Source organism: Pyrus communis, chromosome 7 (assembly GCF_041283825.1).
Source record: "Pyrus communis isolate YQ-2024b chromosome 7, ASM4128382v1, whole genome shotgun sequence".
NCBI classification, from domain to species: Eukaryota; Viridiplantae; Streptophyta; class Magnoliopsida; order Rosales; family Rosaceae; genus Pyrus; species Pyrus communis.
The window spans coordinates 5,650,766-5,673,450 of NC_142571.1; the positions used below are offsets into that span (position 1 = coordinate 5,650,766).

General features: G+C 40.2%; 2 protein-coding genes across 3 annotated transcripts; both read right to left on the bottom strand.

Annotated features, from left to right (window-relative positions):
• Nucleotides 1-201: 201 nt before the first annotated feature.
• LOC137733296 (uncharacterized) lies at nucleotides 202-15,795 on the bottom strand. Of its 2 annotated transcripts, none has more exons than XM_088696969.1 (3): nucleotides 15,678-15,795; nucleotides 15,013-15,319; nucleotides 202-665 (listed from the first exon to the last, which is right to left on the bottom strand). In XM_088696969.1, exons 2-3 carry the CDS (start codon nucleotides 15,257-15,259, stop codon nucleotides 466-468), a joined length of 447 nt encoding a protein of 148 aa, XP_088553095.1. In that variant the 5' UTR covers nucleotides 15,260-15,319; nucleotides 15,678-15,795; the 3' UTR covers nucleotides 202-465. The 2 variants fall into 2 exon arrangements, with proteins under 2 accessions (XP_088553095.1, XP_068328548.2); XM_068472447.2 differs by having other exon boundaries at nucleotides 15,013-15,288; nucleotides 15,678-15,773.
• Nucleotides 15,796-20,403: 4,608 nt separating this feature from the next.
• On the bottom strand, nucleotides 20,404-22,105 carry LOC148695506 (uncharacterized). Its single transcript, XM_088698013.1, has 3 exons — nucleotides 22,044-22,105; nucleotides 21,426-21,654; nucleotides 20,404-20,790 (listed from the first exon to the last, which is right to left on the bottom strand). Exons 2-3 carry the CDS (start codon nucleotides 21,623-21,625, stop codon nucleotides 20,607-20,609), a joined length of 384 nt encoding a protein of 127 aa, XP_088554139.1. The 5' UTR covers nucleotides 21,626-21,654; nucleotides 22,044-22,105; the 3' UTR covers nucleotides 20,404-20,606.
• Nucleotides 22,106-22,685: the final 580 nt, after the last annotated feature.

Here is a 22,685-nt window from a genome sequence, read left to right on the forward strand (position 1 = left end):
TTTTACTATTTTATCCTTATCATTAAATAAAGTTATAAGATGGCTTTTGATTAAAATTTAAAGTTTTGAAATCATTTTTATTAGTTTTTCTTATTTTAATACGAATTGCCTTAATTATTCAGTTTAGGGATAAAGATGTACTTGGACAGTTATTATTGATGAAGGCTGTTGAGTTGCTTATAGGCTGGGGGAGGCTGTCAATGATGGAACTGCTCTAATTTTCATAGGAAAAACCAGAATTAAAGTCCCAAACATTAATACATGGGCTCTTGGAAAGAGAAAAAAACAAAATACAAATACGTCTAATTATTTTTTGTGTATTTATACAGTACAAAATACAAACACGTGTTTATTTATAAAGTAACTATTGGAAGGGCGTAACTCGTAAGTAGATTATTTTAGACTGGATTTGGATCTTGATGAAGCGACCATGATATTTGCCTTAGATCCACCATATTATATGTTTTAATACCGTTTGTTGAACTTGCCCTCAAATGGTTTGCCAAACTTCCCATGCCGAAATTTGCCATGACCATAGCCGGCGGCACCCCCATAGCCATGGGAACCACCATAGCCCTGGTAAGCGCCACAGCCATACGCAGGAACACCTGCGACAGCACCTCCAGCTAACATCCCTCCCATTTCAATGCCAGCAGCTCCATACCCTGTAAGTAATAATCTTTCATCAGTCACTAAGAAGATAAAAATAATATTCTACTTTGATGTATCATTCTAATTGGTTCTTCATATATGGTGATCAGTAGTTGAAAGACAATTAAGAACATCACTTGATAAATGTCAATGTGAATGAGAAAATACGTTTTCAAAAGGGAACTGTTATAGGCCGACACTCTAAAATTCTTATTATGCATTCCAAACTTACACTACTACAATATAGGCTATCACCGGCGGACCAAAAACCGACAAGAAACCCCGATTTCTGTCGGAAATTTGGCAAAAATCCGACATAAAACACTGCAATGTCGGATTGGAATAGCGACGCCATTGCTACCGTCACTAAAGGGCTTCAGCGTCGCTTTGTTCGCTTAATCCGCCACTACGCAGCGTCGGTTTAAAGCGACGCTGATGTTAACGTCGGTTTAAAGCGACGCTAGTCAACAATTAACTAAATAAAATATGCAAACTAGTGACGGTTTAAAGCGACGTTAGAGAACAATTAAATAAATAAAATATGCAAACTAGTGACGATTTAAAGCGACACCACCTTTGATAATAATAATTTAAAAAAAAGTCGAAATCTGTTTCTGTATTCGTTCTCAAATAATTATAACTCAAAAAAATTATATATTCGAAATAATAAATTTCAACTTTAGGCCAAAACAAACAATAATAAAAATAATTCAAAAGAAAAATAGTGCCATAATATACAAATGTTTTACATCTAACATTCCATATACTTTACAAAAATTCATCCTCCATGCTTTCCTGTGCTTGCCTTTGTCGAAGACCACATATTTTGTAGCTCCATAGTGCCATATATAATACTAGCAACTCCATGCTGCCATGCTTGCCATCAGATCAGTGCTCCAATACTTTACTACTTCAACATTAAGGCTCTAATCTCTATAGATTAAACTCAGGTTTTATACCTTTAAAAAATTATGGATCTGCGATTTCCAGTGTCCTTGCTCTTCAGATCCAACATGCATAAATACCAAAAAAACAATTAAAAACCAAGAAACAAAAATAAATTTTCAATTTAAGCATAAAACTATTTAGAATACAAAATAGAAACTAAAATTAATAATCATAATAATTTAAAAATGAACCACCTTCAAGCTCTTCCTCCTCGAATTGGAGTTCTTCAGAATGTTGATCTTCAAACTGGTGATCCAAAGCAAACGGGGAAGGAGTTGAGGAAAAAATGAAAAGGAGGAAGAAGGGGACGCACAGATGAAATGGGGAAGGAGAAGAAGAAAGTCTGAAATTGGGGGAGAAATGAAAGCACAGTTGAAATGGGAAAGAGAGGGGTTTAAATATGGGTACTTAGTTTGCGTCCGTTAAAACCGACGCAAACGTCTGACACTTTTTTTGAAATTCACATAGCGTCGCTTTAATGAAACTCGCGTCGCTTTAATGAATCTAGCGTCGCTTTAAACCGACACAAACTTCTGACACTTTTTGAAATTCACATAGCATCGCTTTAATGAAACTTGCGTCGCTTTAATGAAACTAGCGTCGCTTTAATGAAACTAGCGTCGCTTTTAACCGACGCCAACTTCTGACACACTTTTTGAAATTCACATAGCGTCGCTTTAATGACACTAGCGTCGGTTAAAACCGACACTAAGTCTCTCCATCCATTCAAACAAGCGGGAAATTTCCCGCCTAATATTTCAAATACTATAATTTTATATATATTAATTTTATAACCCTAAAAAATACTATAATAATTATATATATTAATGTAACAATTTTATACCCCTAAAAACTATAATAATTATATATATATGTATATATTAAATTAAATTTTAAAAATTGGTGACCGTTGGATCAGTTTCAATATACATACCATTCAATTTCTTTAAGTGTTATACATACAAAATAAATAAATTTAAATCTACTTAATAAATATATATATATACACACACCATTGAACTTGATGGGATACAAATTCTATGGAACTTTTCGATGGTTATAAAACGAAAAACTAATTTAAATCAATATGTCGCTTAAAAGCGACACTGGGTTTCAAAATATTTAAAAAAACTAATTTAAAGCGACATTGGATTTCAAAATATTTAAAAAAATAATTTAGTGTCGGTTATAAGCGACACTCATATAAGGGTAGGTTTTTGGGTGTGCAAAGCACCATTTTTGCACAAGTCAAACCACCTGGTTTTTATTTCTAAAAAAGAAAACATATATTCCGTATAATACCTCCTGGTCCCAAAATAAGATCTCTTCAATTAATTGGAAGGATACTTCTGAGAATTTGTATTACACAAGAGCAAAAAAATAATAAAAGTTGAGGGCCATATTTGTGCGCTATACAGCACACACACTCCACACTCTGTCCATCAATTGATAGTGAAATTAGTTTGACGGTTGAGATCGTTGAAATTAGTTTCGGAGAATTCATATCCCATGAAAACAATAGATTGACTAACACTTAGAGTTTATTTATACTTTCATTAAGTATAACATAAGATTTTGTGGTATCCACTTGTGTAAATATTTTAATTTGAAGATCGAATTCATTCATTCTATTCATAAAGGGTCAATGAGTGTAGCTGTAAAAAATCATCAAAATCGGAGTTAAAATAACCGTTAAATCGTGATTTTTCGTTTATAACCGTCGAAAAGCTTTGTCCCGTTACTTGATCTCTGAATGTTTGTTTTTTGTGATTTTTTGCTGATGTGATCTCGAAGCATATGCAAACAAGTTTGACGGTTGGGATCGTTGAAATTAGTTTCGGAGAATTCGTATCCCATCAAAACAATAGATTGACTAACACTTAGAGTTTATTTATACTTTCATTAAGTATAACATAAGATTTTGTGGTATCCACTTGTGTAAATATTTTAAATTGAAGATCGAATTCATTCATTCTATTCATATAGGGTCAAGGAATGTAGCTGTAAAAAATCATCAAAATCGGAGTTAAAATAACCGTTAAATCGTGATTTTTCGTTTATAACCGTCGAAAAGCTTTGTCTCGTTACTTGATCTCTGAATGTTTGTTTTTTGTGATTTTTTGCTGATGTGATCTTGAAGCATATGAAAACAAGTTTGACGGTTGGGATCGTTGAAATTAGTTTCGGAGAATTCGTATCCCATCAAAACAATAGATTGACTAATACTTAGAGTTTATTTATACTTTCATTAAGTATAACATAAGATTTTGTGGTATCTACTTGTGTAAATATTTTAATTTGAAGATCGAATTCATTCATTGTATTCATATAGGGTCAAGGAGTGTAGCTGTAAAAAATCATCAAAATCGGAGTTAAAATAACCGTTAAATCGTGATTTTTCGTTTATAACCGTCGAAAAGCTTTGTCCCGTTACTTGATCTCTGAATGTTTGTTTTTTGTGATTTTTTGCTGACGTGATCTCGAAGCATATGCAAACAAGTTTGACGGTTGGGATCGTTGAAATTAGTTTCAGAGAATTCGTATCCCATCAAAACAATAGATTGACTAACACTTAGAGTTTATTTATACTTTCATTAAGTATAACATAAGATTTTGTGGTATCCACTTGTGTAATATATTTTAAATTGAAGATCGAATTCATTCATTCTATTCATATAGGGTCAAGGAATGTAGCTGTAAAAAATCATCAAAATCGGAGTTAAAATAACCGTTAAATCGTGATTTTTCGTTTATAACCGTCGAAAAGCTTTGTCCCGTTACTTGATCTCTAAATGTTTGTTTTTTGTGATTTTTTGCTGATGTGATCTCGAAGCATATGCAAACAAGTTTGACGGTTGGGATCGTTGAAATTAGTTTCGGAGAATTTGTATCCCATCAAAACAATAGATTGACTAACACTTAGAGTTTATTTATACTTTCATTAAGTATAACATAAGATTTTGTGGTATCCACTTGTGTAAATATTTTAATTTGAATATCGAATCCATTCATTGTATTCATATAGGGTCAGGAGTGTAGCTGTAAAAAATCATCAAAATCGGAGTTAAAATAACCGTTAAATCGTGATTTTTCGTTTATAAGTGTCGAAATTAGTTTCATAGAATTCGTATCCAATCAAGTTCAATGGTGTGTGTGTGTATATATATATTAAGTAGATTTAAATTTATTTATTTTGTATGTATAACACTTAAGAAATTGAATCGTATGTATATTTAAGCCAATCCAATGATCACCAATTTTTTAAAATTTAATTTAATATATATATATAATTATTATAGTTTTTAGGGATATAAAATTTAATTTAATATATATATATATATAATTTAATATATATATATATACACACTTTATGTTGCTTAAAAGCGACACTAGTATTTAAAAATTATTAAAATAATGTTTACGTCGGTTTAAAAGCGACACTAGTATTTAAAAATTATTAAAATATATGTTTACGTCGGTTTAAAAGCGACATAAACATTTAATAACGCTTATAAGCGACAGTAAATCCGACGTCATGTTCAGTTAGTGTCGCAACTGCCTAATCCGCTACTATATTAGATTAAAGCGACACCACCCTCCGTGACACACCCCGACCGACATCGGAGCGTGCTGGCCGTCCCACGAAGGTGACGTAGCCATGTGCACGTGCGGAAGCTAATAAAGTAGTAATAAAAGGTACGAATAATTAAAAACTAGCATACAACGTACTAGAATAAGTGCGAGTATGTGCGGTACAAGAATTCAGAGCAGGTCTATAGCAGTCCAAATGAAACGACAATAGTGGTACGCTCGAAGGCGACCCTACAATGGTGAGTGTCTGTCAGAAACGCCGAAAAACCCTCTGGGGAAACCACCGCAACGGCTAAGCAACTAGAACCTGGAGGGGCGCAAAACAAAAGCGTGAGTGGGCAAAAACAAAGCTCTTTGAAAATCATTTAGCAAAATACATTCTAACCCCTCGCCGTAAAACCTGTATACTTCCCAGAAAATATATATACGCATAGTACATGTGTTAAGCATGCTCAAATATATGCCATATGCTCGATAATATGCCATGCCGACATCTCATAAAGATATGCAAGTGCTCAGGTATAATCATATCCACATCGTGTAATCTGGCAGCCGGAGTCACCTAACGTGACCTGTACGGCTGCATATAGAGCTCTAATCTCAATCTCAATATCTGAACCTGACCACGAGTCGGAACCACCTAAAGTGGTCTGTACGACAGGACTGGGTGTAAATAAGTGCTACGATCACGTGAAGCATGGGCGAATAATCGCGGGTCACCTACGAGTCAGAACCACCTAATGTGGTATGTACGACAGGCCTGTGCACCTAGCTTGGATCCAAGCTGAGCCTAAGGTGCGAGAGGTGAACATCACGTGAAAGCCTGTGCCCTGCTCAGGGCGGGAGCACTAACACCGGGGGTGCAGGTTATGAGCTCTCTAAACATCTCAAACAACTGCTGAAAGTAAATGCGAATACCACTTACCTGGCACTTACCTGCGCGTCCACAGCACCCAATATGCATATATATATGTATGCCACTACTAATGCGTGCAATGATGCATAAACGATAATAATAACATGCATGGCATAAGGCAAATAACCCTTTTTAAATCAATTTCTGGGAATATAAATGTATATAGGTATATACGAAAAACAAAAGCCCACTCACTGGTATGTAGAAGGGTCGTAGCCCCCCTGTCTCGCGTGTGCACGCTCGTCCTCGGGGTACGTGTCACCTAAATGCGAAACAACTATAAAAACGTTAACTTTAAAGCACATAACCCAATTCTCGTAAAAACTTCTCATACATTACTCAAAATGGACAAATGAATATACCAACGTGCTCTACACAACCTCAGGATCACAACCATATTTTTAAAATAATTTTTGGACCCCGCACGCGCCCCCACGCGCCAGCACAGGCACGGACCCACGCGCCCCCACGCGCGGCCACGTGCCAGGCACACTGACGGTGTCAACAGACGCCGTCAGGAATATTCCGTTAAACTGACGGAATATTCCGTCAAATCTAACCGGATACCGTCACTGCCGTTAGGAATATTCCGTCAAACTTGACGGAATATTCCCCTTTCTTCTCCGGCCTACCCTCGCCGGACTCCGGTCGCCGGAAACTGGGAAAAACTTTAAACTAACTATTCTCCTTCGTTTCTCAACCGTTTTCTATGATTCTTGGACCAAAAGAAAGCCCTAAACTAGTAGAATCACGTTGGACCACTTTTAAAGGCTAAAAGTTACGCGATCATACCTGTCTCAAAACTCAAAAACCGGCCAACTTCGAACTAGGCCTTCCCGACGTCCAAATTCGTCCAACGAGCTACTCCGACGCTCCTTAGGACCTCACCAACACACCTACAAGCTTCAAATGTCCAAAAACTAAGTAAATTAATGTTGCATGAACAGTGCTCAAAACGGACCTCGCGATATCGACGTGAAAACGTCGAAGTTCTTACCTGAAAATGCTATGGTCGTGCTCCCCTTGTCCTCACGAGTTGAATGGTGTCCTTGGTTTCCTCGATCCGTGATGGTTTGGGTGGTTTTGGTGTTTGTCCGTACGTATGGTGATAACGGGAAGGAAGAGAGAGGCACGGGGGAGAGAGACAGAGGGAGAGGAAGAGTGTCAGTGTGTGTGAGTGTGTGTGTGTGTGGTCCAACACATGCCACACCACACAAAACAACCCACAACGTGACAAAACAACCTAAGGGCAAAAAGGTAATTTCACACGTGCGTTTAATAATCCCGGGACGGGATGTCACAACCTTCCCTCCTTAAAAGAATTTCGTCCCGAAATTCAAAACAACCAAGCAACGACCCCTAGTGGTCAAAGAACAATCGAGGATACAAATCCCTCATTCGATCTTCTGTCTCCCACGTAGCTTCCTCAACTGAATGGTTCCTCCACAAAACCTTCACTAAATTCACCGTCTTGTTCCTCAGAACCTTCTCTTTCCAATCGATGATCGTCACCGGTTCCTCGTCGTACGTCAAATCTGGATTAATCTCAAGCGGTTGAGGAGGTATCACATGAGATGGATCAGCAACATAGTGTCGGAGCATAGACACGTGAAAAACATTATGCACTCTAGCCAACTCTGGAGGTAACTCCAACCTGTAAGCTACCTCACCGACTCGTTCTGTGACCACGTATGGTCCAATGTACCGGGGGCTCAACTTCCCTTTCTTTCCGAACCGCACAACACCTCTCCACGGTGAAAGCTTCAGAAATACCCAATCTCCGACCTCATATGTTCTGTCCGTAGCATGCCGATCCGCTAGGCTCTTCTGCCTGTCCTGAGCTGCTTTCAAGTTAGACTTGATTACCTGAACATTCAGAGTAGTCTCCTCGACAATCTCCGGACCCACTAAAACTCTTTCTCCAACCTCTGACCAACACAACGGTGTGCGACAAGCTCTGCCATACAAGGCCTCAAATGGCGCCATGCCAATGCTCGAATGAAAACTATTGTTGTAAGCAAATTCCATCAAATCTAACCGCTGGTGCCAAGCATCACCAAACTGCAACACCGAAGCTCGCAGCATATCCTCCAAAGTCTGAATAGTTCTCTCTGACTGTCCATCAGTCTGTGGATGATACGCCGTACTATAAAGTAATCTCGTGCCCAAAGCTTCCTGAAAAGCCACCCAAAACTTAGATGTGAACCGTGGGTCACGATCCGAGACAATACTCACTGGGACACCATGATACTTCACCACCTTCGAGATGAACAACTCCGCTAAACGGCTCAAAGAATACTTCTCTCTCACTGGAATAAAATGAGCCGACTTAGTGAGTCGATCAACTATCACCCAAATACCGTCAAAGCCATTTTGTGTACGCGGCAACTTGTACACAAAATCCATGGTGATATTTTCCCATTTCCACTCTGGAACGGGAAGTGGCTGCAACAACCCAAACGGCTTCTTTCTTTCCGCTTTAACCTGCTGACAAACAGCACACCTGCTCACATACTCGGCTATCTCCCTCTTCATACCCGGCCAATAATAAAACGGTCGAATGGTATGATACATTTTAGTAGCTCCTGGATGCATGGCATAAGCCGAGATATGTGCTTCATCGAGAATTTCCTTCTTCAACTCCACACTATTAGGCACGAACATTCTACCTTCTAGCATTAACATGCCATCCGAATCTCGAACTCTGAGATCTCGCCTCTTTCCTTGTTCTCGAGCTTGAATAAGTTCTTGAGTCTCCTGATCAGCTACCTGAATCTCAAGCACCCGATCAACAAGTATTGGCCTAACTTGAAAATTAGCAAGTAGAGCCACATCTCGGTCTTCTGCTTCTAACCTTACTCCCGTAGCACGCAAGTCCGCCAAAAGAGGAATACGACTAGCGTACAACGCATTAATGCGACCCTGAGACTTCCTGCTAAGTGCATCAGCTACTACGTTCGCACGACCAGGATGGTAGTCAATCGTGCAATCGTAATCGCTGAGCAACTCCAACCACCTCCGCTGGCGAAGATTAAGTTCCTTCTGAGTAAAGAGATATTGGAGACTCTTGTGATCTGTAAAGATCCTGCACTTCTCTCCGTAAAAATAGTGTCTCCACAATTTCAACGCAAAGATGATAGCAGCCAACTCCAAATCATGGGTAGGGTAATTCGACTCATGAGGTTTCAACTGCCGCGAGGCATAAGCAATCACCCTACCATGCTGCATCAATACACATCCCAGACCATTCAAAGAAGCATCGCTGTAAACCTCAAAATCACCACTATCGTCTGGGAGTGCCAAAACAGGTGCATGAGTGAGACAATGCTTCAACTGCTGGAAACTCTGCTCACACCTATCATCCCACTCAAATTTGACATCCTTCCTCGTTAACCTCGTCAACGGCAAGGCAATCACCGAAAAATCCTTAACGAACCTCCGATAATACCCTGCCAAACCAAGGAAACTTCTCACTTCGGTGACGGTTCGCGGTTGCTCCCAACTCTCTACCGCTGCAACCTTCTGAGGGTCAACCAAAATACCCTGAGCAGAAATGACGTGTCCCAAGAACGCAACTTGGTCTAACCAGAACTGGCACTTGCTAAACTTAGCATATAACTGGTGTTCCCTCAACCTTTTCAACACCAAAGTAAGATGTCGAACATGCTCTGCTTTCGATTTAGAATACACCAGAATATCGTCAATGAAGACAATGACGAATCTATCCAAGTAAGGCTGGAATACTCGGTTCATCAAATCCATAAAGGCGGCTGGTGCATTCGTCAATCCAAATGGCATAACCAGAAACTCGTAATGACCGTAACGAGTCCTGAACGCCGTCTTAGGGACATCATCCCTACTGATCTTCAGCTGATAGTAACCAGACCTCAAGTCTATCTTAGAGAACACGCAAGCACCTCTCAGCTGATCAAACAAATCATCGATACGAGGCAATGGATAACGGTTTTTAATCGTCACCCGATTGAGTTGCCTGTAGTCGATGCACAGTCTCAAAGTTCCATCCTTCTTCCTCACAAACAGAACTGGAGCACCCCAAGGCGAAGTACTAGGCTGAATAAATCCCTTATCCACTAACTCCTGCAGCTGAACTTTCAATTCCCTTAACTCCGCGGGAGCCATACGATATGGAGTTAGAGAAATAGGATTAGTACCTGGAAGTAACTCAATGGTGAACTCTACGTCTCGATCTGGGGGTAGACCAGGTAAATCCTCCGGAAAAACGTCAGGAAAGTGTCTGACCACTCTCACATCCTCCACTCTACTAGGAGCGGCCTCATCCAACACCACATGTGCTAGGTACCCCTGGCAACCTTTAGACAACAACTTTTTCGCTCGCAGCGCCGAAATAATGCCGTGTCTCACCCCACTTTGCTCACCTACAAAAGTAACCTCAGGTAGTCCAGGTCGGTGAAACGTAACTACTTTCCCGTAACAGTCAATGTTGGCACGATAGAAGTGTAACCAATCCGTGCCCAGAATCACATCAAAATCCACAATATCTAACGGGATAAGATCAGCTGACAAGGCAACACCCTCTACGATCACTGGACACCCTGGGTAAACACAATCTACAACACATCTCTCTCCTCTAGGCATAGCGAACTCTAAATCGTACCCTAGAGGTGTGGGGCGAGGTTGCGTCACTTGAGCAAAAGTATGAGAAATTACGGAATGTGTAGCTCCACAATCAATTAAGACTCTAGCAAAACAACCAAGAATGTTCAACGTACCCATAATCAAGTCTGGGTTGTTCTGAGCGTCCTGCAGAGAAATATTGTGAAGACGCCCCTGTCCCTGCTGACGCCCACCGCGGCCTCGGCTCGCCTGAACACCGCGTCCCTGAGCACCACGCCCCTGACTGGGCTGGCCTGACTGTCTCGAAGATCCTGCACTGCTAGTGGCAATCTCCCCCTGCTGATACTGTCCTCCCTGATACCACTGTGAACCACCCGCTGGGGCTGGAGGATACGGCATATAGCCGCCTGAATACTGGGGATAGCCACCCTGGGAATAGGGATCCTGAGGGTACTGATACTGCCCCGGAGCATAAGGGACAGCATCACCCTGATAGTGGTAAGCACCACCTCGACCCGTCTGGCCGTAACTACTAGGACCCTGGATCTGCTGGAGTGGTGCAGGCGGTGGCATAAAGGTCTGCTGTGGTTTCTGCTGCTGCTGACCCTGGGGACAATTTGCCGCTCTATGTCCCACCTGTCCACATGTGAAACAACCGTTGCTACCACGTCTACACTCACCGAAATGTCGGTTGTTACACCTGCGGCAAATAGGGGCTCTGCCTCGCCCACCATCGCCCTGCCTCTGGCCTCTAGCGCCACCAGAAAATCTACCTCCACGACCCTGCCCAGTGGCACTGAAGCCACCACTCGAAGAACTAGAACTAGCTCCACCTCTCTTGAAGTTCTGAGTCTGTCGGGGCCCGAGCGATGCCTGACCTTTGCCTTTGTCATCTTTCTTCTGGTTGCCGTCCTTCTCTTCATCCGTATCGCTCGACATATTCTCAGAATCCTCGATCCTCAACAGTATCTCATAGAAGTCCCGATAAGTCTCGCTGTGGACCGTAGACGCCATAGAACGCCACTTCTTCCTTGTGCCCAGACGGAAAAGACGGAGCATCTCCGCCGGATTACCAGCGACATCAGGGTGATAACGGGACAAGTCCGTAAACTTACGGTAGTACTCATTCGCTGACATCTTCCGCTGTTTCAGTTCGGAAAACTCCTGCTTCTTGCGGTCAATGTACTCAGGGGGTACATATCTTCTCCTAAACAACCCCGTAAACACGTTCCAATCAATCCTCTGATCCGGAGTCAACCTACGGAGCTCCTGCTCCCACCAAGCTGCCGACTCCGTATCTAGAAACCAAGCGGTCGTCTCGACCCACCTCTCCATAGGCAAGTTCCCCTGATTATGTAGCACCCGGAAAGTCTTCTCAATGTGTTCTAGCCAGCGCTCTGCACTCTCGGGTCCCTCACTGCCCTTAAACTTATCCAACTTCAGATTGTACATGGTCTCCAGAGGAGTCCTCTGGGGAGGGCGCATCACTGCCTGAAGGGCTGTAGCAAAAGCTTCCCCCAACTGAGTAATATCGGGGAACATAGGCTCAGAAGAGCGACGGGGTTCCCGACGAGGCGGCATAGTTCTGACAGAAGACACCAAAATTATTAGAATACTCACAAGGACACAGGACTGCCAAACCTAGGCTCTGATACCAAACTGACACACCCCGACCGACATCGGAGCGTGCTGGCCGTCCCACGAAGGTGACGTAGCCATGTGCACGTGCGGAAGCTAATAAAGTAGTAATAAAAGGTACGAATAATTAAAAACTAGCATACAACGTACTAGAATAAGTGCGAGTATGTGCGGTACAAGAATTCAGAGCAGGTCTATAGCAGTCCAAATGAAACGACAATAGTGGTACGCTCGAAGGCGACCCTACAATGGTGAGTGTCTGTCAGAAACGCCGAAAAACCCTCTGGGGAAACCACCGCAACGGCTAAGCAACTAGAACCTGGAGGGGCGCAAAACAAAAGCGTGAGTGGGCAAAAACAAAGCTCTTTGAAAATCATTTAGCAAAATACATTCTAACCCCTCGCCGTAAAACCTGTATACTTCCCAGAAAATATATATACGCATAGTACATGTGTTAAGCATGCTCAAATATATGCCATATGCTCGATAATATGCCATGCCGACATCTCATAAAGATATGCAAGTGCTCAGGTATAATCATATCCACATCGTGTAATCTGGCAGCCGGAGTCACCTAACGTGACCTGTACGGCTGCATATAGAGCTCTAATCTCAATCTCAATATCTGAACCTGACCACGAGTCGGAACCACCTAAAGTGGTCTGTACGACAGGACTGGGTGTAAATAAGTGCTACGATCACGTGAAGCATGGGCGAATAATCGCGGGTCACCTACGAGTCGGAACCACCTAATGTGGTATGTACGACAGGCCTGTGCACCTAGCTTGGATCCAAGCTGAGCCTAAGGTGCGAGAGGTGAACATCACGTGAAAGCCTGTGCCCTGCTCAGGGCGGGAGCACTAACACCGGGGGTGCAGGTTATGAGCTCTCTAAACATCTCAAACAACTGCTGAAAGTAAATGCGAATACCACTTACCTGGCACTTACCTGCGCGTCCACAGCACCCAATATGCATATATATATGTATGCCACTACTAATGCGTGCAATGATGCATAAACGATAATAATAACATGCATGGCATAAGGCAAATAACCCTTTTTAAATCAATTTCTGGGAATATAAATGTATATAGGTATATACGAAAAACAAAAGCCCACTCACTGGTATGTAGAAGGGTCGTAGCCCCCCTGTCTCGCGTGTGCACGCTCGTCCTCGGGGTACGTGTCACCTAAATGCGAAACAACTATAAAAACGTTAACTTTAAAGCACATAACCCAATTCTCGTAAAAACTTCTCATACATTACTCAAAATGGACAAATGAATATACCAACGTGCTCTACACAACCTCAGGATCACAACCATATTTTTAAAATAATTTTTGGACCCCGCACGCGCCCCCACGCGCCAGCACAGGCACGGACCCACGCGCCCCCACGCGCGGCCACGTGCCAGGCACACTGACGGTGTCAACAGACGCCGTCAGGAATATTCCGTTAAACTGACGGAATATTCCGTCAAATCTAACCGGATACCGTCACTGCCGTTAGGAATATTCCGTCAAACTTGACGGAATATTCCCCTTTCTTCTCCGGCCTACCCTCGCCGGACTCCGGTCGCCGGAAACTGGGAAAAACTTTAAACTAACTATTCTCCTTCGTTTCTCAACCGTTTTCTATGATTCTTGGACCAAAAGAAAGCCCTAAACTAGTAGAATCACGTTGGACCACTTTTAAAGGCTAAAAGTTACGCGATCATACCTGTCTCAAAACTCAAAAACCGGCCAACTTCGAACTAGGCCTTCCCGACGTCCAAATTCGTCCAACGAGCTACTCCGACGCTCCTTAGGACCTCACCAACACACCTACAAGCTTCAAATGTCCAAAAACTAAGTAAATTAATGTTGCATGAACAGTGCTCAAAACGGACCTCGCGATATCGACGTGAAAACGTCGAAGTTCTTACCTGAAAATGCTATGGTCGTGCTCCCCTTGTCCTCACGAGTTGAATGGTGTCCTTGGTTTCCTCGATCCGTGATGGTTTGGGTGGTTTTGGTGTTTGTCCGTACGTATGGTGATAACGGGAAGGAAGAGAGAGGCACGGGGGAGAGAGACAGAGGGAGGGGGAGAGTGTCAGTGTGTGTGAGTGTGTGTGTGTGTGGTCCAACACATGCCACACCACACAAAACAACCCACAACGTGACAAAACAACCTAAGGGCAAAAAGGTAATTTCACACGTGCGTTTAATAATCCCGGGACGGGATGTCACACTCCGACACTATAGCCCCCTTTTGTAGTAGTGTTAATGATATTTAGAAAGAAAAACATACTTTTGAGAAGTGTAAAATGTGATTTTTGGAGTAGCAATAACAATTATATAGTTTCTTCTGTTTCATCATTTCGTGTCTAATTGATTGTCATGCTAACTTACAAAAATATGATCTCCTTAGCATTTTCCTTTATATAGTTCTCTTATCTATCTCTTCCATTGAAAAGAAGGGTAAAAAAAAATTCAGATTGTCATCGTTCAATAAAATTTTGAATTTAGTCTTGATTAATATACCCATGAATATTATTGCCCTATAATTTTGTAGAACCCAAGTATATAAATCAGAATAATTATAAACCAGAAAACTGGTAAAGTTATAAAATAGATTAGGGACGATCGGGTTGTGATTCGATCGCACGCAGAATGATAAGATGCTGCTGTACCTGGTCCTGGATAACCAGTTGGTGGATATCCCCAATAAGAAGGATAGGCAGCAGGAGGATACCCGCCAGAAGAAGGGTATGCATGATGTGCTTGCGGGGGATATCCGTATCCTTGTGGAGGGTATGATCCATATACTTGTGGAGGGTATGATCCGTACCCTTGTGGAGGGTATGATCCATACCCACTACCATATGAAAATAGTGCTTTCTCAGTTGTCTCATGTTTCTCGTGCTTTCCACCTCCCATCTTATCAAGTAGGTAAGACTGATACCAAGCTGCATATCATTATCCAAATGGGAGGCACCACTTAGTTCATGGTTCAAAGAACATAACATGTTAGAGAGTTTTTGTCGTAACGTATCATACATAATTACAAACAATTGTTATGCTGATCAGATTTAAATAATAAAAGATATATATTACCCAGCTGGGATCAATCTTCAGAACCCTAGACAAAGATAATTCTTTCCAATTAAGCAGGGCGTAAATCTCAAAACAGTTTATACATGTCACGAGCTTATTAGGCTACAAATAATAAGAAATCCATGTTCATACATAAAGCATGCATACATATTGTTGGACCAAAAAAATTAAAATAAAGCATATCTATTAATGCAGAAACAGAAGACAAGAACTAGAGATTAGAGAGATAGAGATGGCTCACAAACAGCTGTGTGGGGACTCTTAAGTTTGCCCTCAACACTGGTCAAACAAACGTGTGTGTGAAACTTAAAGAAATGAAGTCCGTAAATATAGGGATCATAAAGTAAACAAGTATATATTCTTGTAAATATGATCCCAATCCAATGAATATGATATAATGATAGCACTGCGTTACTTCAACGTGTGTTTTTTTTATTTATTCCATTCAGTAAAGGACCACTAATATTTGATGACATGTGATTTCTCCAGTATAAGTAGGGGCGATACAGTTCGGTTTGATTCGTTCTGACACTCAAAATATAGTTAAACTAATTTTTGTGTAACATATTGGATTGATTTTAATTAAAATTACAGGTGAAGCCCACCCAAACAAACCATTGTTATGCTGTTTTGTTAAACCAGTTTAGGCTTTGGAGCCTAAGCAAAGCATTTTCTTTTAGGAAAATTTAGTATTTGGTCTCTTGCTACTAATATTTTTTGGCTAAGACATTATTGATTTTCAGATTTTGCAAGTCCCTAATATTAATGTGTTAATGATTTAGTATATCTCAATTCGTAATTTTTTAAAAGGGTGATTTCTTTAAAAACAAGAAAAAGTTATAATGTTGAGCATATGTCAATAATATTTATCTCTACTAATTAATAAAACACTCATTTTTAACCAAAATTCTATGAAAATATCATTTTAAAATAGAACATGAATAAGAAATATGTCACACAACCAAATTTTGCTGTTTTTTTTAAACCTCACCTACATGTAATCTTAACATATCTTTAATTATAAAAATTAAAAAAAAAAAAAAAAAAAAAAAAAAAAAAAAAAAAAAACACATTCTCTATATATCACTCTCTTCCTCTCTCCTTCTATTTCAAAAACAAAAATTTTAAATTTTCTCACACTCTGTGTGTGCTCATATGTTAGTGTTGATTATAAGCATGTGTGACAGCCCGTTCTGGATTTTCGAGCCGTGGGGGTGAAAAGACGATTTTGCCCCTATTATGGTTGTTTCGTTGTGTGGTTGTTTTTGGGTGTTGCTTGGCTGGTTTTGGACCACACACACACCACACTCACTCACCCTCTCTCCCTGCCCTGTCCCGAGCTCTCTCTCTCTCCCATTCCTATTCTTCTTGTACGGACGACAACCAAAACCATTGAAACCTTCACAGATTGAGGAAACAAATTACATATTCGTGCTCGTGAGGTCCTTGGGAGTTCAACCATACCCATTTCAGGTAAGGATACCTTCGTTTTCACGTCGAACTCGGGATACCCCGATTTGGTCACTGTTCATGCACACGTTAATTCTTATGTTTTTGGGAATTTCAAGCTTGTAGGAAGCTTGGTGAGGTCCTTAGGAGGCTCGGGGTGGTTCGTTTGAAGGTTTTGGATGTCAGGATCGTGAGTTACAAGCTTGGCCGGAGTTGGTGGTGTTTTCCTGGCGAGATTCTGTGGGTTTTTGTGCTTGAAAGTGGTATTGATCTGTTCCTCTTGTTGTAAGCTTCATTTTGGTACCAATTTTGTGAAATTTGGTTGAAATACGAAGAAGATACAAGGTTTTAAAGTTTTCCCGGTTTTCCAGTGCCGGCGACGGCGCCGGAGTTTGGCCGGAGAAGACGACGGAATATTCCGTCAGTTTGGATGGAATATTCCTAACGACGTTAACGGAATCCGTTAGATTTAAAGGAATATTCCTGACGGCGTTAACTGACGCCGTCAGTGTGCCAGACACGTGCCTGCGCGTGGGCGGCGCGTGTGGCCGTGCCTTGGCCTGCGCGTGCGGCGTCAGAAAATTTTTCTAAAAATATGGGGATGTTCTTGAGGTTAAGTAGATCACGTTGGTGTATTCATACACCCCATTTGAGCATTGTATGAGAAGTTATTTCGTGATGTTGGTTATGTGCTTTAAAATTAACGTTTTTATAGTTGTTTCGCATACAGGTGAGACCTATCCCGAGGACGAGCGCGGTCACTCGAGGCAAGGGGATTACAACCCTTCTACATACCAGTGAGTGGGCTTTTTCCGTATATACCTATATACTTATGCTTTTCCCAGTAGGTGAAATGGAAATGTTTATACGTTTATATGCCATGCTTATTGTTTGCCATTTATTTACGCATTATTAGTCGCATATGTATATATGTTTGGTGCTGCAGACGCACAGGTAAGTGCCAGGTAAGTTATGATTTATGTTTATGTTCAGTAATGATTTGAGATGCATAGAGAGCTCATAACCTGCACCCCCGGTGTTAGTGCTCCCGCCCAGAGTTAGGCACAGTCCTTCACGTGATGTTCACCTTCCGCACCACATGCTCATCTTGGATCCAAGTTAGGTGCACAGTCCTGTCGTACAGACCACTTTAGGTGGTTCCGACTTGTAGGTGACCTGCGATTAGTCGCCCAGTCTTCACGTGATCGTAGCACTTGAGCGTACTTATTATACACCCAGTCATGTCGTACAGACCACTTTAGGTGGTTCCGACTCGTGTGCAGGTATAGTTAGTGAGATGGAGATTTGAGCTCTATATTCAGCCGTACATGTCACGTTATGTGACTCCGGCTGACAGATTACATGGCATTGATTTGACATTTCCTAAGCACTTGCATTCTATTTAGAGGCATTTGACATGGCATATTTATGAGCATGATTTATATATATGTATATTCTATTTTCTGGGAAGTATACAGGTTTTACGGTAAGAGGTTAGAACTTTAATTATGAAATGGTTTTTGAAAAACTTTGTTTTTGCTCACTCACACTTTTCGTTTTGCACCCCTCCAAGTTCGTTGGCTAGTACTTGTGGTAGCTCCCCAGAGGATTTTTCCGGCATATCTGATAGATTATCACCAATGTAGGGCCACCTTTAGGTGTGTTTATGTAGTGTTGTTTCTCCCGGACTGCATTAGGTCTTCGTGCTCTGAATTTTGTTTTCACACTTACGCTTGCACATGTATGTTCTTACTTTGTGTAAAGCTGGTTTTTATTTATTCGTACTTTATTATTATTTTTTTTAGCTTCCGCACTGTGCACATGGTTACGTCACTTCCACGTGACGGCCAGCATGCCCTGATCTCGATCAGAGTGTGTCCGCATGTCAATAAGACTTTAATGTATATTGTTGCACTTAAATCAAACAAAATTACCAATTATACCATTACATCACAGCGGGCATTACAGTTGGCAGCCCTCTTCTTATATTTTTTATATTTAGGAGTAGGTCAACCTGACATTAAACACTTCATTGCAGTTCTTGTTTTACAATTTTGTGAATTCAGACTCTGGGATACAATTTCTATTTTATTGAAGTCCAATTAGTCATATCGAGTATTGGGGCTTTAGTATGAGTGAGTTTGACTGCTTTATATAAGATTTAATTAAATCTAATATTAAATGTGAATAATTTGACTATAAAAAAACAGAAACTACAATGCAGAGTCTGAATTTACAACACTACAACAGAAACTGCAATGTAGTGTCTAATCTGGGGCATAGTTGCAGCATACTCTGATGCCGAGCTTCGCTCAAATCCGAACAAGTCTGACTGCTTCATGAAGAAATCTTCGTTTTCTGATCCAATAATCCTCCAGTAGTTGCAGCTCCTCATCCGCGGACCGCTCGAATCGGGGATGATCTCTCTTTTTGGTATGATGAAGAAACATTGTTATCTTCAATTTTCCCATTTTGATTTTTGGCATTTTCTTTTCCCTAATTCTAAAATTAGCAAACATCTTCGTCAGCATTGGAGAACCATGTATCCAAATAGAGCGGAAGCCGAGAAGCGTCTACGCAATGTGACTTCGCAATTCTTGCTCATGAGATCCGACAATCTCGATCTCATCAAGAATCTTGTTGATGGCTGGTGTTGCTCCTACTTAAAGAATGGGTAGATCATTGCATAACTTCAGAATTAAACCAAGGTGGAGAAATCCAAGATAGATTCCATGTCTTTGAAATAAAGCTTTAATTTTTCAAGTGAAATAAAGTATCTATTTAAAGAATGGATGGATAATTGCCATCATGGAAGACGAGGGATGACATATGATGGAGAAGGAAGAAGATGGTGGGGAGTACTCGGACGGGTTTACTTTTTGTAATTACCCCAAACAATGAACAACGTTATTCCAAAATCCAGATAATTACTCAATACTTTTTATTTTACTTTAAGTTTGGGGAAGGAAATCATTTGTAGAAAAACATGGAGATGCTTGACTCTTAAGGGTTGAGGAGTAAATTGGTGAACTAATTATAAGGGCCTAACTACCATGTGCCTACCTCATTGACCGATACCTAATGAATTAAGTTTGGAGAGGCATATTTTCGCTATGCCTCCAAAGACAGTCTAATTAAATTGACTGCAAGGGTTAAAATAATTGATTCACTATTTCAAGGGAAGAGTAACACACAGAGAGGACGTGTGGGATCAAATCAACATAGTTAATATGTGAAGCAAGACTAGCTCGAAATTTTAACTTGTGGGGAGAGGTTAAAGTTAGTTAGCTATGTCACCGTTGATTTACAAATATCCTTGTCTGAGTTAAATTCATTCAATATTTTTCGACACAACATAAAGATTTTTTTTTTTTTTGGCAAAAGAATGCACTAGTTCGAACTGACCAGACCGGTTAATTTGGTTTCATTAGCTAAAATGGCTAGCCCTAATCATAGGAAAACGAGATTTAAAGTCTCAAATATTAAGATAGGGGCTCTTGGAAGAGAGAAAAATACAATATACAAATACGTCTTCATTTATTTTTATGTATAGAAATACAATATAAAATACAAATGAGTCTGTATTTACTTTTAGAGTAATTATTAGAAAGGGCGTAAGTAGATTATCTTACACTAGTTTTGGATCTTGATGCAGGGACCATGATATTTTCCTTAGATCGGCAGATCCACCATATCATATGTTTTACTTCCATTTGTTGAACTAGCTCCCAAAGGGCTTGCCAATATAGCCGGGGACAACCCCATAGCCACGGCAACCACCATATCCATGGTAAGCGCCATAGTCATGGTTGCCCCCACCTTCATACACAAGATGGTCGGCCCCATACGCAGGAACAGCTGCGACAGCACCCCCAGCTAACATCCCTCCCATTCCCATGCCAGCACTCCATGCACTGTACGTAATAATCATTCATCAGTCATCAAGAAAACAAAAATAATAATCTACTTTAATGTCATTTTAATTGGTTCTTCATATGTGATGATCAGTAGCTGGAATAAAATTAAGAACATCACTTGATAAATGTCAATGCGAAATGAGAAAATATATTTTCAAAAGGAAATTGTTATTGGCTTACACTTCAAAATTTTTATTGTGCACTCCAGGTTTAATGATATTTCGAGAAAAAAAATATTTTTGTGAAGTGTACAATGAGATTTTTAAAATGTCAATAACAGTTTCATTTTTAAAATTTTATATATATCTATGTATTTTCTTCTGTTTCATCATTTGTTGACTAATTATTATCATGCTAACTTACAAATTTATTCTCCTTAACATTTCCTTTATTGCTCTTCTTTGTCTCTTCCATTGAAAAGAAGGGAAAAAGAATGGGATTGCCATCCTTCAATAAAATTATAATTTAGTCTTTCGATTAATTACCCATGAATATTATCGGCCTATAATTTTGTAGTACCTAAGCATACAATTCAGAATAATTATAAACCAGAAACTGGTAAAGTTACAAAATAGATTAGGGACGATTGTGATGTGATTCGATTGCAAGCAGAATGATAAGACGCTGATTTACCTGGATAACCAGTTGGTGGATAGGAGGTTGGTGGATGTCCCACGTAAGAAGGATAGGCAGGTGGAGGATACCCGCCAGAAGAAGGGTATGCATGATGTGCTTGCGGGGGATATCCATATCCATACGCACCACCATATGAAAATAGTGCTTTCTCAGTTGTCTCATGTTTCTTGTCCTTTCCACCTCCCATCTTATCAAGTACGTAAGATTGATACCTTGCTGCATATCATTATTCAAAATGACCATCTACTTAAGTCATGATTTTACTTAATTCATCATACATGATTGCAATATATATGCTCAGCTTTAAATAATAAAAGATATTTCCTAGCTCGGGGACCAATCTTCAAAACCCTAGACAAAGAAAATTCTTTCCAATTAAGCAGGACGTAAATCTCTAAACATTTGTGTGCATTTATTACAAGCTTATATATCTCACGAGCTTATGTAACTAACCAGCTATTAAGCTACAAAAAAATTATGAAATCCATGTTCATATATAAAGCATATATATTGTTGGACCAAAAAATAAAATTAAAATAAAGCATATATGTTAATGCAGAAACAGAAGACAATAACTAGAGATTACAGAGATAGAGATGGCTCACAAACAGTTGCGTTGGGACACTTAAGTTTGCCCTCAACAGTACGCAAGCTAACGCCTGTGTGAAACTTGAAGAAATGAAGTACGTATATTATGGATGATAAAGTAAACAAGCATATATTCTTTTGAATTTGATCCCAGTGAATATAATACAATGATAGATTCCTTAAAGTTGATGCACCGCATTACTTCAAGCTTTATTTTATGCCCTATACAGTAAAAATACCACTAATAATGACATGTGATTTCTCTAGTATAAGTAGGGGGACAGAATGTGATTTCTCTTAGTATGAGTAGGGGCGATACAGTCCGGTTGAATCGCTTTGATTTTAACTAGAATACAGGTGAAGACAACCCAAACAAACCATTGGTATGCGGTTTGGTTAAAACCAGTTTAGGCTTTCGAGCCCAAGCTTAATGCTTTGTGTTTTATTTTAGGAAAAATTATTATTCGGTCTCTAACTACTCTGTTCATTTTTTTACAAGACCTTATTGGTTTTCAGGTTTTGCAAGTTCCTAATATTGAGGTGTTAATGAATTTAGTACCTCTCAATTACATAATTTAAAAAAAATAAAAATAAAAATTAGTATTTGATTTAGAATTTTAATCCTCACACCTTCATCAATCTGCTAATTAATTTTCAAC

What these genes read in the sequence shown, in the direction of transcription:
- LOC137733296 (XM_088696969.1), bottom strand. Translation starts at nt 15,259, where the DNA reads ATGGGAGGTGGAAAGCACGAGAAACATGAGACAACTGAGAAAGCACTA. An exon ending in AACTGGTTATCCAGGACCAG is followed by an intron (nt 666 to 15,012) that starts GTACAGCAGCAT and finishes TATTACTTACAG; the next exon opens with GGTATGGAGCTGCTGGCATT.
- LOC148695506 (XM_088698013.1), bottom strand. Translation starts at nt 21,625, where the DNA reads ATGGGAGGTGGAAAGGACAAGAAACATGAGACAACTGAGAAAGCACTA. An exon ending in GGTTATCCAGGTAAATCAGC is followed by an intron (nt 20,791 to 21,425) that starts GTCTTATCATTC and finishes CAGTGCATGGAG; the next exon opens with TGCTGGCATGGGAATGGGAG.